Source organism: Phyllobates terribilis, unplaced genomic scaffold (genome assembly GCF_046119375.1).
Source record: "Phyllobates terribilis strain yellow unplaced genomic scaffold, ASM4611937v1 Scaffold_11__3_contigs__length_659146591, whole genome shotgun sequence".
NCBI lineage: Eukaryota > Metazoa > Chordata > Amphibia > Anura > Dendrobatidae > Phyllobates > Phyllobates terribilis.
Window position 1 is genome coordinate 106,180,954 of NW_027362771.1, and position 19,928 is coordinate 106,200,881.

At 41.8% G+C, this 19,928-nt stretch overlaps 1 protein-coding gene across 1 annotated transcript in view; it reads left to right on the forward strand.

The window, feature by feature from the left end:
- The window catches only part of N4BP3 (NEDD4 binding protein 3), a 54,871-nt gene extending 38,163 nt beyond the window's left edge, over positions 1-16,708 (forward strand). The window contains exons 2-5 of the mRNA XM_073651396.1: positions 5,919-6,353; positions 7,221-7,793; positions 8,177-8,437; positions 14,083-16,708. Coding sequence (XP_073507497.1) covers positions 5,946-6,353; positions 7,221-7,793; positions 8,177-8,437; positions 14,083-14,613 — 1,773 coding nt within the window. The 5' untranslated portion in view covers positions 5,919-5,945 and the 3' untranslated portion in view covers positions 14,614-16,708. The remainder of the gene's footprint in view (positions 1-5,918; positions 6,354-7,220; positions 7,794-8,176; positions 8,438-14,082) is intronic.
- Positions 16,709-19,928: the final 3,220 nt, after the last annotated feature.

A 19,928-nucleotide genomic window follows, 5' to 3' on the forward strand; every position in this document is an offset into this window, starting at 1 on the left:
GTGTTGAGTGATACCTTCCGATATCAGGAAATATCGTATCGGATTGGATCGGGCCGATACCCAAAAAGTATCGGATATCGCCGATTCCGATACCGGAAACCAATGCAAGTCAATGGGACACAAATATCGGAATGAAAATAAACCCTTTCTTTCCTTGTAGGTTAATTCTACATGAAGTAAAACAACTAAGAATAATGTAGAATGACATGAAAAGCCGGCAATTCATCAGCGGCATACACCGGTACCCGACAATTTACAACAGAAAGAATAGAGCATCACACATAGATTAGATAGATAGAAACATGTCAGTCACATATATATGAAGTACAGTGACAGTGTTGCTTACTGTACTTGTCATTTAGTGTAAAGGATTTATTAAAAAAAATATTAGTGTTTTCGTGCACCGTCTCTTTAAAAAAGCCGGCCGGCAATTCAGCAGCGGTACCCGACAATTTATAACAGAAAGAATAGAGCTTCACACATAGATTAGATAGATAGAAACATGTCAGTCACATATATATGAAGTACAGTGACAGTGTTGATTACTGTACTTGTCATTTAGTGTTAAAATAAAGGATTTATTTAAAAAAAAATTGGCGTGGGGTTCCCCTTAATTTTAGGCTCTAGCGGAGGTTAAGCAGACAGCTGGGGCAAATGTTTGAAGCCTGGGAAGGGGGTAATACCCACGGAGCTTCCCAGGCTACTAATATCAGCCCCCAGCTGAATACCTAGCCTTTACTAGCTATTAAAATGGGGGAACCCCCCCAAAAAAATAACGTGGGGTCCCCCCTAATTTAATAGCTAGCACAGGCTAGGCAGACAGCTGGGGGCTGATATTAATAGCCCAGGAAGGGTGCCATGAATATTGGCCCCCTCCCAGGCTAGAAACACCAGCCGTCAGCCGCCCCAGAAATGGCGCATCCATAGGATGCGCCAATTCTGGCACTTAGCCTCGCTCTTCCACGCTGCCCTGGTGCGGTGGCAGGGGGTAATAGGGTTGGGGTTGATGTCAGCTTATAATGCCAGCTGACATCAAGCCCAGGTTAGTAATGGAGAGGCGTCTATAAGACACCCCCATTACTAACCCCATAGTCAAAGTTAAAAGAAAACACAAACACCCAGAGTAAAGTCCTTTAATTGAAATAAAGACACAATTCTTTATTGTTCTAAATTAAACCATACTTACCATCACGCCCATTCCAGCTGAAGCCAACGATCTCCTGCAATAAAAGAAAAATAATAAAGCAACCTCATCCTTACCTTTCGATGGTTCCCAGGACAGCTCCAGCTCTGCTACATCGAGATGACAGGATGGACCGCAGCAGGAAGCTGCCATCCAGCCTGTCATCCCGCGGACACTGAGAAGCGCAGGCATGCTTGCGCTCCTCAGTGTCTCTCTGTGACGTCATCCAGATGAGCCGAGTTCATGTCCAATGAACTCAGCTCACCTCATGCACGTCACTGACAGCGTGGGAAAGTTCTCCTGCACTCAGCGCTTCAGCGTGAGAATTCTCCCACGCTGTCAGTGACATACATGAGGTGAGGTCATGTCCAATGAACTCAGCTCACCTCATGCACGTCACTGACAGTGTGGGAAAATTCTCACGCTGAAGTGCTGAGTGCAGGAGAATTTTCCCACGCTGTCAGTGACGTACATGAGGTGAGCTGAGTTCATTGGACATGACCTCGGCTCATCTTTATGCCGTCACAGCCAGACATTGAGGAGCACAAGCATGCCTGTGCTTCTCAGTGTCTGCGGGATGACAGGATGGATGGCAGCGTTCTGCTGCGGTCCAGCCTGTCATCTCGATGTAGCAGAGCTGAAGCTGTCGTGGGAGCCATGGAAAGGTAAGGATGAGGTTGCTTTATTATTTTACTTTTATTGCAGGAGATCGTTGGCTTCAGCTGGAATGGGCGTGATGGTAAGTATGGTTTAATTTAGAACAATAAAGAATTGTGTGTTTATTTCAATTAAAGGACTTTTTTCTGGGTGTTGTGTTTTTTTAAATACTTTACTAGAAATTCATGGTGGTCATGTCTAATATTGGCGTGACCCCATGAATTTTGGGCTTAGGGCCAGCTGATAATACCAAGCTGGCCTTAACCCCTTTATTACCCAGTGAGCCACCGCACCAGGGCCCTGGATGAGTTGGGTACAGCGCCAGAAGATGGCGCTTCAATGAACGCGCCATTTTCTGGGGCGGCTGCGGACTGCAATTTGCAGCGGGGGTGGCCCAGAAAGCTTGGGTCTCCCTGCGCTGCGGATTCCAGCCCCCAGCTGCATAGTTGTATCTGGCTGGACACAAAAATAGGGCGAAGCCCCAAGCATTTTTTTTTTTAATTATTTCATGAAATTCATGGAATAATTAAGAAAAAAAGGGCTTCCCTATATTGTTGTGTCCAACCAGGTACAAATAGGCAGCTGGTGGTTGGGGGCAGCCCATTCCTGCCTGCTGTACCTGGCTGGACACAAATATAGGGCGAAGCCCCACGTCAATTTTTTTTAAAATAAATCCTTTATTTTAACACTAAATGACATTTGAGGAGTTAATAAAGATGCAGTCCCTAAATTATTATTTATTTTTTAATTAATTTTTCCCAAAACTTTTGACGTGGGCTTCGCCATATTTTTGTATGCCAGCCAGGTACAGCATCCAGCTTCTATGAACGCGCCATTTTCCGGGGTGGCTGCGGACTGCAATTTTCAGCGGGGGGGGGGGGGGGGGGAGAAAGCTTGGGCCTCCCTGCGCTGCAGATTCCATCCCCCAGCTGCCTAGTTGTACCTGGCTGGACACAAAAATAGGGAGAAGCTTCACGTATTTTTTTTTTTTAATTATTTCATGAAATTCATGAAATAATTAAGAAAAAAAGGGCTTCCCTATATTGTTGTGTCCAACCAGGTACAAATAGGCAGCTGGTGGTTGGGGGCAGCCCGTTCCTGCCTGCTGTACCTGGCTGGACACAAATATAGTGCGAAGCCCCACGTCAATTTTTTTTTAATTATTTCATGAAATTCATGGAATAATTAAGAAAAAAAGGGCTTCCCTATATTGTTGTGTCCGGCCAGGTACAAATAGGCAGCTGGTGGTTGGGGGCAGCCCGTTCCTGCCTGCTGTACCTGACTGGACACAAATATAGGGCGAAGCCCCACATAATTTTTTTTTAATTATTTCATGAATTTCCTGAAATAATTAAAAAAAAATTGACGTGGGGCTTCACACTATATTTGTGTCCAGCCAGGTACAGCAGGCAGGAACGGGCTGCCCCCAACCACCAGCTGCCTATTTGTACCTGGCCAGACACAACAATATAGGGAAGCCCTTTTTTTCTTAATTATTCCATGAATTTCATGAAATAATTAAAAAAAAAAAAACGTGGGGCTTCTCCCTATTTTTGTGTCCAGCCAGGTACAACTAGGCAGCTGGGGGATGGAATCTGCAGCGCAGGGAGGCCCAAGCTTTCTGCCCCCCGCTGAAAATTGCAGTCCGCGGCCGCCCCGGAAAATGGCGCGTTCATAGAAGCTGGATGCTGTACCTGGCTGGCATACAAAAATATGGCGAAGCCCACGTCAAAAGTTTTGGGAAAAATTTATTAAAAAATAAATAATAATTTAGGGACTGCATCTTTATTAAGTCCTCAAATGTCATTTAGTGTTAAAATAAAGGATTTATTTTAAAAAAAAATGGCGTGGGATCCCCCATAATTTTAGTCTCTAGCGGAGGTTAAGCAGACGGCTGGGGCAGATGTTTGAAGCCTGGGAAGGGGGTAAAACCCACGGAGCTTCCCAGGCTACTAATATCAGCCCCCAGCTGAATACCTAGCCTTTACTAGCTATTAAAATGGGGGACCCCCCCAAAAAAAATGACGTGGGGTCCCCCCTATTTTAATAGCTAGCAAAGGCTAGGCAGACAGCTGGGGGCTGATATTAATAGCTCAGGAAGGGTGCCATGAATATTGGCCCCCTCCCAGGCTAGAAACACCAGCCGTCAGCCGCCCCAGAAATGGCGCATCCATAGGATGCGCCAATTCTGGCACTTAGCCTCGCTCTTCCACGCTGCCCTGGTGCGGTGGCAGGGGGTAATAGTGGTGGGGTTCATGTCAGCGCCAGCTGCCATGAAGCCCAGGTTAGTAATGATGGGTGTCTATAAGACACCCCCATTACTAACCTACAAAGTGTTAAAAAGAAAAAACACACTACACCCAGAAAAAAATAATTTATTTGAAATAAAACACCATTTTATTTAATTCTTAGTTTACTAAAAAAAAATAGTTACCTGTCCACGTTCCTGCGCTGATCTCCCATGCACAGCTGTCACATCTGGAGATGGTGACAGCTGTGCATGGCTGCTGTAAGCTCACGCTGCCGGGAACACGTCCGCTCCCGGCAGCGGGAGCCACTGACTGAGGTTACCGGAGTGCATTCAGGCAGCGCAGCTCCGGAGACCTCCTTTACGGCAGTGCTGTACCGTGGGAATTTCTCACGATACAGCAGTGCCGTAAAGCAGCTAACCGGAGCAGCGCTGCCTTAACTCTGGTGAACCCTTACGGCCCCGTCATTCTAGCGGCGGCAGCGGTTCAGAGCGGTCACATTCTATGTGGCTGCTCTGAACTGGAGATCTTCGTGGGACACTCGTGGACTGCTACGGAGGGGTAAGGATAAGGTTGTGGTTTATTATTTTATATTTTATTACAGGAGATCGATGGCTTCGGGGAATTAGGTGTCTAGGTGAGTATAGGTGTAGTTTTTTATTTTTTACTTTATTTTAGGTGACGATCGGCGGGGACAGGTAATGTATAAACTAATTTCTTTTAGGTAACCACTGGCCACCAATGACATGTATCTAACATTTATTGGGGACACAGTAGGGCAATTTATATAGCAGGATCAGGCTGATGGGAACTACTGCTCCCATCGAGCTGATCCTGCTGGCAGGAGTGGACGGGGGACAGACATAGGCCGATGGGAGTAGTAGTGTCACATCGGCCTATGTCTGCCTGCACGCACAGACACCCCGCACACACACCCCGCACACACACACACCCCGCACACACACACCCCGCACACACACACACCCCGCACACACACACACCCCGCACACACACACCCCGCACACACTAATCATGACGGGTCTGGGAGGTGAGGCTGACCTGTGCGGCCGTGGGAAAGTTCATGTGAGTTCATGCAGTCAAGCATGAACTCACATGAACCCTCTGAGGGCACCGCGGCTACTTCAAATGAACAGCTGATCGGCATCACCTGATACCTCAGCTGTTCATTTGAAATAACCGGCGGGAAAGCGCAGCACAGAACGGGAAAGCCGGCGGTGAAGTCTTTTCACTGCCGGCTTCCCCGCCCGGGTCCTTCGCTCCTTGGTGCTGCGCTCCCCGCCCGGTCCTAATTTACGATTGGGATTGGAGGTGGCGAGGGGAGCGGAGGATCGGGGTGGGAGGCTGCGGGGAAGCAGTATGGGGCTGTGTGATTGTTTAAAAGCCGGCGGCTTTTTACCGCCCGCCGGCTTTTAAACAATCAGGAGAATTCTCCCATGCTGGGATGGCATTCTGATGACAAGCTGGATCGCAGCTGAGCGCTGCCATCCAGCTTGTCATCCTTCACAGACACTGCAGAGCGCAGGCATTATGGGAACTTCCGATTCCGGTATTCGATATTATAAAAGTATCGGAATTAAGTATCGGAATTCCGATACAGTGAATATCGGCCGATACCCGATATTTCAGTATCGGAATGCTCAACACTACTCAGAAGACTATTTATATGCAATAGGATGCAAATTCCACAACTTGATCCTTCCATGAGAAGTGCATCATATTAAGTGACCGGTGGCACTACAATTACTGCTATATATAGAAATGACAAGTGCTGAAAACTTTTGGCTAACAAAGTACATTTCTTTTTTCAGAATCGTCAAGACATTTGCTAATTCTCCATGGCAGCTGCACAAACGTTCAGCCTGTCCTGTGACTCTAGGAACCATCCTCTCCGATCTTTCAACTCCGACGTTTCTTACCGGTGCAACATGGGTAGTGTGAGCAGCCTGATAGAGAAACATGACTTCTCACCAGATGACATTAACTTGGACTTCAAGCCTCTCTCGGATTCGCACAGTCCTGGAAATATCTTCAAGAAGGGTCTAAATCAACGAGAACTGCTTAACTATTTGAGTATCACAAAGAAAGATGGTAAAAGTGGCAAGAAGCTATCCTCAGGGCTGGTATTCCGCAGAGAACGCAGCGTGGATGGAGGAGAGAATGACTATCCAGTTCTATACCACAAAGAGCGCCGGGGGACAGACTTTAGCAAAAGCTCGCTTCCAGAAAGGGGACGTTTTGAAAAGGTCATTACCTCGCATTTCATACTGAAAAATTATCAATTTTACTAGGACTACAGTTAAATATTAAAATTTACACTGCTGTCGTTTTAGGTATATTTATAACAAACTGCTTTAACACATAATCCATAAAGATTCTGTTGGAGAACTGCTGACTGGCTCTTCTGCTCCTAATCTTGTTCTTTTTAGAACTGCAGAAGTAGTATTTGGCACCTTCAAAGTTTGATATGGTGCCTGCACAGCCAGTGCTGTATGTACTCTCTGTTTTTATTCCTTATGAGTATCTTATTGACATGGCCAAATGACCAAGCAACCTTAAATTGTGCCATTAGATGATATGAAGTTAGTCCCTGTAGTCTGTCCCCATAACTATCACAATTTCCTTATGGTCCTTTTTTTCTATTCTGTTTTTATTTTCTGATGGTAACTTTTTTGACACTGTTATGTGCAAGATTATGGGGTGGCTATACTGAATTCATTCATTTTTTATTTTTCTATGCCATTTTATATATGTGATTAAGGAGGTGGCTATACTGAATTAATAATTATTTGATCCCCACATAATCATGTACATGAAATAGTATAATGAAATCTTCAATTGGAAAATAAAGCAGAGTAAAAAAACAAAAGGATTAATTTGGTATGGCCACCCCCATAATAATTTATGTAATATAGTTTAAAAAAAATCTGTTTTCAGAAAATAAAAACTTTTTTTTCTAATTCATCAGTAAATGATGATACATTTCCTAATTAATGAACATTATGAAGCCAGGGCATTATGATGGGTTGGACATCGTTATATATTCATACAATGTGGCAGTCATTATAATTGTCATAATAACAATAATTTTGAAGTTCTTATTCCTTTTTCAGTCTCGCTTTGGGCAATCTGCGTTGAAGCCATCAAATACTAAGAACTTCGTGTCCATGCAGAGTTTATGCTCCTCAGGTGGTCAGAAGCTATCTAAAAGCAATGGCAGCCTGAATACACTAGGAAGTCTGAACAGTCCTCCTCGTCGAGGGCCACTGAAGTCTAACAACATTCATCATATAAACCAGCAGGAGAGTGAAAATGAAGAGAATGAGAGCTTGTCCGATTCCAGACAAAATTCCATCAATAGCTTCAACACTTATAGTCCAGGGTTTACTGTGGCACATGGTCAGATAAGTGCTTCTACTGGACATATTAATCATATTGGAGGGTCATTAGACCGAGCATCCAGAGGGGTACGAGACATGGTATCTGGAGACAAGAAGCCACTATCCTGCAAGAGTATGGCAACCTTGAGTCGCCTACAATGTTCTGGGGAACCTCCTCCTCCCTATGAGTACTCTCAGTCTGTAGAAGATGTAGCCCGTCAGCTGGAAGAAAGGCTAAATGAAAAGGGTCTGGAGCTAAGACAGCTGAGAAGGAGTCCAAGTGATAAAGATGATCCTTTTACTCAGGTGAGTCAGGGGGCTGCATGAGAAGGAACTCTTCAGACTAGTTAATCTGATAAATATTGTGTAGCCTATGTACTGAATGTTCACCAGTCATCCACTGTCAGACAGTACATGTAAGTGCAGTGCATCATTTTGCCAGTTGTTTTAAGAGGTGACCACATTAATCTAAGGTGTCGTTTACACCTGGAGTAATAGCTTGAGTTTTCATTTGGCCAATCTTTCCATCAATCTGCTGCCATTGATGAGTACCATCTTCACCCTTACTTCAATCTTGGCCATAGCGGAGTTTTTCTGCTAGTTTATTTCACGCAGGTTTGTATATACATTTACTAAACACTAGCAATATTAGTTGACATTATAATTCTGTTAACCTACCCACATTACAGGTATTTGAAGACAAGCGTCGTCTTTGGATGGAAGAACTTGATGAATTAAAACAAATGTACATCGCCAAGCTCCAGCAAATCTCTCAGCAGGCACTGCGTAGCCAACGAGCCTTACAGTTACAACTTTATAAAGTTCAGCAGGAGAAAAAGCGTCTTCATGAGGAACTCAACTCAGTGAAATCTGAGTGTGAGCAACTAAGACAAAAACAGCCGGCCCAGACTGAAAACATTAGTCCGAAACTTGAAGAGTCCAAATGGGAGGTAGGAGAATTCACTGTGATGTATTAATATAATCTTATTTTTTCTATTATTATTTACAGTGCCTACAAGTATTATTCAACCCCCTGCAGATCTAGCTGGTTTGATAAGATGCAAATAAGTTAGAGCCTTCAAACTGCAAACGAGAGTAGGTTTTATGAACAGAAGCATAAATCTTACAAACCAAAAAGTTATGTTGCTCAGTTGAATTTTATTAAATTTTAAACATAAAAGTGTGGGTCAATTATTATACAACCCCTATGTTTAATATTTTGTGGAATAACCCTTGTTTGCAATTACAGCTAATAATCGTCTTTTATAAGACCTGATCAGGCCGGCACAGGTCTGTGGCGTTATCTTGGCCCACTCCTCCATGCAGATCTTCTCCAAGTTATTTAGGTTCTTTGGGTGTCTCATGTGGACTTTATTCTTGAGCTCCTTCCACAAGTTTTCAATTGGGTTAAGGTCAGGAGACTGACTAGGCCACTCCAACACCTTGACTTTTTCCCTATTGAACCAGGCCTTGGTTTTCTTGGCTGTGTGCTTTGGGTCGTTGTCTTGTTGGAAGATGAAATTACGACCCATCTTAAGATCCTTGATGGAGGAGCGGAGGTTCTTGGCCAAAATCTCCAGGTAGGCCGTGCTATCCATCTTCCCATGGATGCGGACCAGATGGCCAGGCCCCTTGGCAGAGAAACAGCCCCACAGCATGATGCTGCCACCACCATGCTTGACTGTAGGGATGGTATTCTTGGGGTCATATGCAGTGCCATCCAGTCTCCAAACGTCACGTGTGTGGTTGGCACCAAAGATCTCGATCTTGGTCTCATCAGACCATAGAACCTTGAACCAGTCTGTCTCAGAGTCCTCCAAGTGATCATGAGCAAACTGTAGATGAGCCTTGACATGACGCTTTGAAAGTAAAGGTACCTTACGGGCTCGTCTGGAACGGAGACCATTGCGGTGGAGTACGTTACTTATGGTATTGACTGAAACCAATGTCCCCACTGCCATGAGATCTTCCCGGAGCTCCTTCCTTGTTGTCCTTGGGTTAGCCTTGACTCTTCGGACAAGCCTGGCCTCGGCACGGGAGGACACTTTCAAAGGCTGTCCTGGCCGTGGAAGGCTAACAGTAGTTCCATAAGCCTTCCACTTACGGATGATGCTCCCAACAGTGGAGACAGGTAGGCCCAACTCCTTGGAAAGGGTTTTGTACCCCTTGCCAGCCTTGTGACCCTCCACGATCTTGTCTCTGATGGCCTTGGAATGCTCCTTTGTCTTTCCCATGTTGACCATGTCTGAGTGCTGTTCACAAGTTTGGGGAGGGTCTTAAATAGTCAGAAAAGGCTGGCAAAAGAGATCTTTAATCCACACATGTGAAGCTCATTATTCTTGGTGCCTGAACTACTTCTTAACACTTTAGGGGGACCAAACAGAATTCTTGTGGTTTGAGGGGTTGAATAATAAATGACACTCTGAATTAACTTTTTACGTTTAAAAAAAAAAAAAAATTTGCTGCAGTGCATTTCCCACTTCCAGGCTGATCTACAGTACAAATGTCACAATGCCAAGTTAATTCCGCATGTGTCAACCAGCTAAATCTGCAGGGGGTTGAATACTACTTGTAGGCACTGTACTTGATTAGATTATATATTTTTTTTGCTTAATGTGGCCATACACTTGTTATAAAAATTTCTGCCAAACTCACTGATTTCACATTGATTGGCCAACTAATGTGTATGAGGGTTTTTCGATTTTTCCCTGGTTCCAGACTTCAGGGATGTGGGAGGGAAGGAATCAGACATGTTGGATCTTGCTCCCATGTAAAATAGGAAGGATATGGCAGGTTTGGCATTTCTTTTCCCAATTGGAAAGACATGCAATATCAAGTGGAAGGAGCATGTTTATCCTGAAGTCGGGAGGAAAAACTAAGATTTGGTTGATAGCGTATGATCTGCTTTAGCTGTTTTACATTTGATGTGGACAGAAGTGTAAAGATCCAATAATGTATGTTGTGGTGGTTGACAAATGGCTCTGGTAGAAGTTGTACCCTTGGCCACTACGGTTTGCCGATGACAGCCTGGACTAGTTCTCCTTTACTCAGTAACTGAAAGTCAGTGATTTCCTAACTCTTTTGGGCAGTAAGTTCTATTCCAGAGAGAGTAGTTTTAAATTTCAATGATGCTTGGCCATATTTACATGGTGTATTCAATTAGAGTGAAGGTTTTAGTTTTTAATGACTTCTTAGGGAAGGGCTGTTTCATTATTGGTACAATTGTCCTTTGTGGTGCAAAGTCTAGTTCTATTAAGCCAAGCTCCTGTTGCATCATCCTAACCCAGGAGCCAGGTAACAATGATAAGGATCATAGTGTCAACTTCAACTGATATTGTGATATCACTGGTGCCACTAATACTCTTTAGTTTCAGCTACTGCCAAAAGTTAGATAACATCCAGGAAGACAGAAAACCATATAGATGTGTCCTTTAGTCCATAGTTTCCCAATAATTTTCTATAGGGACATCAGTAGCCAGAACATAGTGATGCCTGGGCCTCACCATAGGTTGTAGTTCATTCTAAAATGTTTACCCCCCCCCCTCCTGAAATTTGACATGCAATATGACATACATGTACGTCATGGTGATCATATGGGCACTGGAGCAGTACCCGCACAATCACCACCAGGAGCATGACTTACGAGCTCGTAACTGACAGTCAAGCTCATACAACATCTCGATGGTTGTGAGCGGGTGGGGGCTCCCTGTTTCAACTAATTGGCCTACACAACACGATCACAAGTAGCTGATGGTTACTGTAACAACTTGAGGCCAAACTATGATAAATAGTTCTGCCAGCTATGATGGCCTTTTGGCCCTGCAATAAGCAGGGTCTAACGAGCCATATGTCGTTGTGAAACTGATATGCCTGATTCACTACAAAACCCAAGTTCTACCTGCGATTAAAGTGTTAAATGTCAAAGTTGCATAGTGGGACTAACTTAAAAAAAAGTAAAAAAAAAATAGCTTTTATGTAAAAACAAGTTTACATTTTTTTATTTAGGATTTGCCATGTCCAGAAAATGTGCATGTCTGAAAAGGTGTAACTCTACCATAACAGAGGCCACATGGATTGCAAAGTGACTTTGCCACTTTAAACTGAATGGTTCTGTCTAAATCACATCATCAGGGATTTAGACGTAAACACCGAGGTAAATGTTCAGAATAAAGCACAGGATAAATGTGAACCTAGACTCAAAAACAATAATAAAAAAAAAAAAAGTACATACCTCTAAAAGTAAATGTACAAATGTCAACTCATCGCACAAAAAAAACAAGCCTCCACTCATCTCCGTCATTGGTCTGTGCAAAAAATATGGGGTTCCAAAGTTGCTGGTGGCTCAAAAGCTGTGGAAAAATGACATGGCTCCCAAAAATAAATCCAGCAAAATCTGTGCTTCTGTCTGAATTTCGCAGTGTGTCCAAGAAAAACTTATTAAAAAGTATGTGTGTCTTATAGTCAGGAGGCAGCTTCTTGTGATGGAGGAAAACGCTGACACTGCGTCCCGTCTTCCCGATCAGAGAGCTGCGGTCTCTCCTCCTGTCTGACACTGATCTATGTGATCAATGAAGAGCAGGAGAGGAAGCTGCCAGGACCTGAACGGAGGATGCAGGAACTGAGCAGCTGAAAGACCTTCTACATGAGTAATTCAAGGATCTTTCAGCTTATGTTACTGATCGCATGACCTGAAAGGTCCTTGAGTTAATTGTGCGGAAGGTCCTTCAGCTGCTCAGCTCCTGCAGTATCCATTCAGTTCCCAATCAGGAATTGTAAGATGTGGTAATGAGTGTGTATGTGTGTGTGATGGCAAGATGTGGTAATGTATAGTGTATGTAAATGTGCATGTAGCAGAGCTGTTTGTGCCTGTATGTGTATATAAGGGAAAGGAAAGCTGGAATAGGTATGTCATTAAAATATTGCTTTATTTACAAAATGAGGAAAATTTTGAAAGGGTTTTATTTGTGCTTAGAATTTATTAGGTGTATATTGGATCAATGTTGCATGCTGAACAACTTTAATATTTGCTATGCAACTGTGAGCTACTAAAGTCCCAGTATGCTGGTGACGGGGTATTATATAGCTTGGGTAAACTCTAGCCAAGGTCCCCTACATCAGGGTTCCCCAACTCCAGTCCTCAAGGCCCACCAACAGGTCATGTTTTCAGGATTTCCTTAGTATTGCACAGGTGATGTAACTATTGCCTGTGCTGATGATGGAATTATCACCTGTGCAATACTAAGGAAATCCTGAAAACATGACCTGTTGGTGGGCCTTGAGGACTGGAGTTGGGGAACCCTGCCCTACATCATGTAATTGGCCAAAGGTAAAGGGATCTTATTGTCAGCTACAATAAAATGTGATGCAGTAGTTGCTGCAATGAACTTCATTATTACGGTAGACAGCACTGCAAATCATGATGTCTCTGCAGTGTTCAAATATATTTATTACCTCCCTATTCTACCTTGGGACATTCTTACTAATTTTAATGACCCCTCCACTTTACACAGGGAAGTTTTAATTAATAGGAAAAAATGTTTTTCCTATTTTCAGCTGTCTAAACCTGGGGTGCATCTCATGGTAAGGTGCGTCGTCTAGACCAAAAAAATCTGATATATGGCTTTGCTGTAGCAGGAAAAACCCATTTAATGAATTATGTGGTGTATGTCTGAAGAAGCACAAGCTGGTCACAATATAGTGCGTGCTAACATGGTATATATTTCAACTTTCACTCTGAAACATCAATTGCATGCTTATTTCTGGAATAATACCTATGGGCTAAAAATATTCACATATGTTTCCGAAATAAGTAACTTTTGGTTATTTCCTGCTGTTCTGTCACACTAGCGGATCTGGAAATGGCACCCACAAGCTATTCCAGAAACATCTGCACTACAAATGTCAAATAGCGATTCTTACTTTCCAAGCCGTGCCATGTGCCCAAACAATCATTCCATCCACACATGGAGGGTATTGTCGCATTTGGGACAAATTGCCTATCAAATTGTGGGGTAATTTCCTCTTTCCAAGACCTGCCGTGTGCCCATTAGTTTTTGACCACATATAGGGTATTGCCATGTACAGGAGAAATTGTTTAACAAAATTTGGGGTCTACCTTCTCCTGTAACCCTCTTGAAAATGGGGAAAAAATAGACTAAAGCACATTTCAGAGGAGAAAAATTAAACTTTTCAATGTCCATTTTGTGTTCATTCTTGTAAAGGACTTCAAGAGTTAACAAATATCGCTAATGAAGTTTTGAATGCTTTGAGGGGTGCAGTTTTAAAATTGGGGTTGTTTTTTATTTTTTTTTACATATATGCCATTTTAAAGTCCCTTCAAATGTGAAGTGGTCCCTAAAAAAATAGTTTTTGTTAAAATCCATGAAGAATCGCTGCTTAACTTTTAAGCCTTCTAACAACCGAAGAGTAGGTTTCAAATATATGATGCTGATGTAAAGTAGACATGGGAAATGTTGTTTTTAACTATTTTATGAATGATGATCTAGTTGCAGGACAGTACACTCTAGAAATATATTTGAACTTCTACTATACACCATTGCATTGCTCAATCATTTTTGTTCTTTCCATTTTGTAGATTTCTCAGAAGGCCGGTGAGATTTCTCTCCTGAAACAAAAGCTTAGAGACTGTCAAGCCGAGATTACACAGAAAATGGGGGAAGTATTCTTAATGAAGACGCAACTTCGGGAAGCAAAAGCTACTGCAAGAGAGAAAGAAAAGGAGTCTACAGACTTAAGAGCTCGTCTTCAGGCTTTGGAGGTTTCCAAGGAAAAAGCTCCAACAAATACTCAAGGAAATATCTCTAGTTTAGATGACTCTAAGTGTTCAGAAGCTTCAGATTTAGAAAGGCTGAAGGCTGAGTTGATGCTAGAGAGACGTCAGAATGAAGCTCAGATGCTGAATTTTGAGAATGAAAGGAAAATATGGAAAGAAGAAAAAGATAAAGTGCTAAGGTACCAGAAGGAGATCCAGGCAAGCTATCTAGAAATGTATCATCGCAATCATGCTCTTGAGAGACAGATTCTAGATATTAGACCTATTCCAGTTCAGTCGCCAAGTACTCCCTCTGTTTGGATGGACACTGTGGACTCATTTGAGACAACATGAAGTAGAGTATACAATACTTTTGTGAGCTAAGCATGCGTTGGACATAGGAAGAGATGATCTGTTTATTTATAAGTTTAGACAATGTGAGAGAGTTCTCACAAAGAAGGAAATATTGCTTTCTAAGGAAATAGTCTTTTGTGGTATGGAGAAACCAGGTTACTATTATTTGGTCATGAACACTTTAAAGCCTCTTGGCCATGGTGACAGAGTTTACAGATGTTGACATCACCCATCAGATCTTTAGTTTTAGGTATGACAGGCCAACTATTGTTGGAGGATATTCATCCATGACTAGAGAACAGCGGTGTTCTCAAAACCTGTTCTGATTACCTGTCTATTGAGGCTTCGGGACATAATGATTTTTAAGAACTGTGAAGACAAACCTATATTTGTAGGAGCTTTTAAACCTTTAACCTCTACAATGTTGTTTAATAACTGGCTGTAACTTAAGTTTTGGGCCAATAAACTCATTGGTCTTGCTGAATACTGATGTGGTGAATGATGCTCTGAGAAGCTTAGTTTTACTGGTCAAAAATAACCAAGTTAATTTTCCTTATTTGATGGAAGGTGGTTCCTCTCAAACTTTTTAGATCTGCTAAAAGGATTTATTACTTTACAATTCATAAACTGGTTGTACAGGACCAGTCACATGTAATGCTATCGTTAAGCAGTGTATAGGTATTTGTTCCAAAGACCAGTGAAACAAATGTCCCATTAATTTTGAAAGTTGGTGACAAGACAGCCAATGTAGCTAGACTAATTTTATTTTTCTTGCTATCGATCGGCTAAAAGATGGTATAAGGATATTTTTGATATGCCGGGAGAGCTGTTCATTCACTTTTGTTTCTGTGTTATTAAATAATTGTATTCATCATAAAATGGAAAGACAGGAGTAGCTTTTCTATGAACTCAGTTGTCCCATTCTTCTGTTATACCAACTAGAAATGTGTGAATAAATTGACATGTCATTATTCCCTTTTAAAGAGTGTGGCCCTAAACAATCTTATGTTATCAGATTGTCACTTCTTAGGCCTAATTATCTAGCTAGCAAATGCAGCAGTCTTTAAGGAAACTAACATTGCTTGGAACTTTTATGGTTTGCCATGTTGGGGACATGATTCTGTGGCACTTACTAACATGTAAGTGGTACAGGTTCTCAATTTTGCTCACTGTGCTGTTCTTCTCGAAATGGCTGCTGACAGAGGAGCATGTGACTAAACATGTCCATCTATCCTACAAAAGAAAAATGGCTTGCACATGTGAAGTGTTTTTCCATTGGAGGAGGAAGATTACAGGTCTGGGCACATGCCCCTCCACCAGCTGCCCTAGGAGAAAGGCGGCACTAAGAAGTAATGCGCCATATGTGCCAGAAAATAACGTCCAAATCGGAGTTGTTCAGCAAACGCTAAAGTGACCAACCCCTTCAAATGTTTGGATATTTATTTCCTCAACTCCGGAGTTATTTTAACTGTCTAAACCTCAAGTTATTTGCATTTGTCCATGAAAATAATAACTTCACACCGGCAGCTGATAAATTGCCAGATGCTATATTATGCTTTTCATCCAAGAATTCTGGTTAGCGTTATTGAATGGACCGTGTCAGAAGGTGTAGGAATAACCTTTATTGATAAGATATTTTAAAACCCAGCTGTCTATTTATTCATACATTTCCCGATAGAATTTTCAATATTCTGTTCCTCTTCTACTCTAAGGAATGACGTACCAGGATTAACGTACATGCATTCGCCAAAGCGGACTCGTCGGGAGAGCTAATGGGTCCTCTGCCAACAAATATCTTGTGTCATTTTAACAGATTATTGGAAAACTTAAGGCCCTGGCCAACCCAGTAAATAACAAGCCTATTTCCTGAACAGTGGAACCTGGTGCTGTTTATGTAAGACATGACATGTTAATGTCTGTTACTGTGCATTTTAGTGACCATGACTACAAAAAGATTTGCCTGCACAATGGAAAATGTTGCATATTGTGTGATCCATTTTGTATTTTTGTGATTTTATTTTATTTTTTTTAAACCATTTTCAAATTTGAAATGTGAATAACTCTGCTAAAAAAATAAATGATTTTGTTTTTTTTATTTGTAATGTCTCAAGAACTATGATTTTGTGTTTTTTCTTAGGAATTTAATTTTGCACAGCGCACACCCATTCAAGTCAGTGGGTGCATGCAAAGCATCGGACTGCACTCTGATGTCATCCGAGTGCAGTCTGATATATGCTGAGACAGGCAGTGGAGAAGATGAAGAAATGAATCCTCTTTTCCTCACCTGTGATCTGATTCTCGCATGCGAGAGGATCTGATCACAGTAGCATGACACTTGGCTCACGCTCGCAGCAGAGTTTGAGCTGAATGTCATTAGCATACGTATCGGATGCTATAGGTCATTCTGCAGCAGCAATACATAACAGAGGCTATAACAGGCAAACAGTGCAAAATTTGTAACACAACCCAACTGCAAAAATTTATTTTCAGTCAAAAATAGATGCATTTAAAGGGAGCCTTTCTTCAGAAAATTGTTTATATACCTAACCCCATGATTCTGCAGGCAATTACACGATTACAATGGAGTTTGTAGTTAAACTATATGTTTTCTGGTTGTGTTAGTCATAACTTAAAAACTTGCCTCTGTGTTTGTAAAACCGCGACCCTGAGTCAGCAGGGCGGTACAGTATTCTGAGTTATCCTTTTGAAAAAAATAAAAAAAATAATTTAAATCCTATTCCTTCTGATCGCTCCAGTCTTGCGACCTTAGAAATCCAGTGCATTCACTTTCTTGATCTGGGCTCAGAACGCATCTGTCTGTCCTGCGCCGTGAGCTTGCTGAGTCTGATGCCAGAGCCCGTATCCTTTCAAAGATGTCTGTGCTGATTTCACCAAATTTGAACAATCAATCAAAGGGAAAGGACGTGGTGTTGTTGTTTTTTTTTTTTTTTTTTTTCAAAAGATTACTTTGTGACTTGGCCAGGATACAGAACCGCCCCGATGACTCTGCTTATGTAATTAATTGCCTGCATGAGCATGGGACCAAATTTAGTAAAAAATTTGATGTCCGGTTCCCTTTAAGGGAAAAATATTTTTCCTCTGAGGGTGTCCAAATATTTAAAAAAAAATGAAAACAATGATAACTGTAGCTATAAGCTTATCTTAATGTGCCTTTAGCAAACGGTAAGCTGAAGATATGATTAGTTTGCTGAGAAGCCGATGGTTATCCCTGTGTAAGTTGTACAGTGTCTGTTCATGCTTTCTAGTGCATCAATCCACTCCGGAGCTCATTACAATTTACAAGCAGATACTTAATTTAGAATCCAAGCACCTCTTACCTTTTTTGATTTGAGGATGAGAGGCGTTTATTTTTAGAGGATCACAAGAGCAATAAAACATTGAAAGCTTTAAAAAATGTTTTCTTCCATGGTTGAACCTAAAGTGAAAAAGAGAAAAGGCGCTCCAAGTTTGTTACCCCCAATATAAGACCCAGCGAGCAAGGGATTGGATGTGTTCCTCTGCCTGTGTACTTGTAACTCTGTACTTTTAAGAAAGAAGGGGTACTGCTCCAAACCGCTGACCCACACACCAATGGGAACCAACCTATTTAAACCAAACCATAAAAAGAGCGGTGATTTCCAGGTGCTGCCAAAGAGTAAAGACAAGGGTGCATGTTCTCGGGATCTTTACTTACTGGTGATCCTTACAAAGTAGGCCAGTGCATGTGTGAAGTGAGCCCTGGCAGTCGTGTAGAATGATGCTCATGATTTATGCATTAATGAAAAAAATCTGAAAAAGTTAAAATAGATAAAAATATAATTTCTTTTCCGGCTCTGACAAGTTAAGCGGGCGAGAATGGACTAGGATCACAATGCATAATGTGACATGTTCTACTGATTCACTGAACTTTTGTCCTTTTAGGAGTTGTAGAATTTACTCATTTGTAATGTTCTCATTAAAACAACAAGCTGTCTAGTTTCATTTCATTTCAGCATGAGAATTACATAGAATGCTAGAGCAAGTACCCACTTGTCACCAGCAGCTGCAAAGAGATGAAGATCTGAGACAGTAGATCACAGTGGGTGTCTACAAAACTTGGCAGGATGAGCAGAAACCAAGCTTAGCTATATCTGAATGCTACTAAAAAAAACACCGGAACCATTTCATCACATGCCCAAAAATATTATTGATTGTTGGATCTTAACTACAGGTTTCCTTTTTTTTTTTTTTAGGCTATATGTCAGATGTTTAATCTCAGAGTCCTACATGACACTTAAACCCATGATACAAGATCAGAGGCTGCAACTGGCTTTGATCTGTACATATAAGTCTACAATTAAAATATGCCTTAATGCAGAGCTTTCTCTTTATGGTAGACATGTTGTTAAAGTGACAGTCTGTTATTAAATTAAAAAGGAAGATTTTATGTAGAACTGAAGTTATTTACATGAATCAGTTCTGATGGGTTATCGAGCAGGCTTCAACCTAGTGCCTGGCCAATTGATTGGGAGAAGAGGCAGTCGCGGATAGGTTTGGGACAAAATTCTGCATTCACACTGTGACTACAGATTGATAAATCGTGACCACATGCATGCAATATGCACAGGGCTGGTTTTAGACAAAGTGGGTCCGTAAATGCTAACATATTGCGCTATTACACTATTGTCTAAACATTTAGGTTGCATTTACATGCACTTAGTTCAGACCTTTTAAATAATCGCAATCGACAATATTGAAGTCCTTTCAGCCTTGCTTCCTGGCCTCTTTACACCAGCTGAGGAAGAATGATGGGGACAGAATCCTCACTAGTAGACCAATCTCTCTCCATACTGTACCATGTTATCAGCAGCACATCTGCGGTTTACACTACAGGGCGATGTGTTGCTGAGAACAATGATTTTTGTTCCTCCATAAACAATCCAATAAGTGAGCAGCATTTTGCTCATTCGTTAGGTGATTGCCAATATGTTTACTCCTATAAACTCTCATCTCTGCAGTCAGGATTTATAAATGGACGCTACACACATACAATGTTTGTCATATACTGTGTATGTTACACACATGTATACACACACCCACCATCTACATGTATACAGAGCAGATCCATAGACGTGTATATGTATACACAGAACAACACATATATACAGCCGTGTATAAAAAGAGCACCTTCATACAGACATGTATATGCCACCCAGTAGCCCATACTTTCTCATGTCATCACTAATATATACCCACTAAGAGCCCATACATTCTGAAGTCTTCATTTAACATACCACCGGGAGCCCATACATTCTGATGTCCTCATTAATGTATAC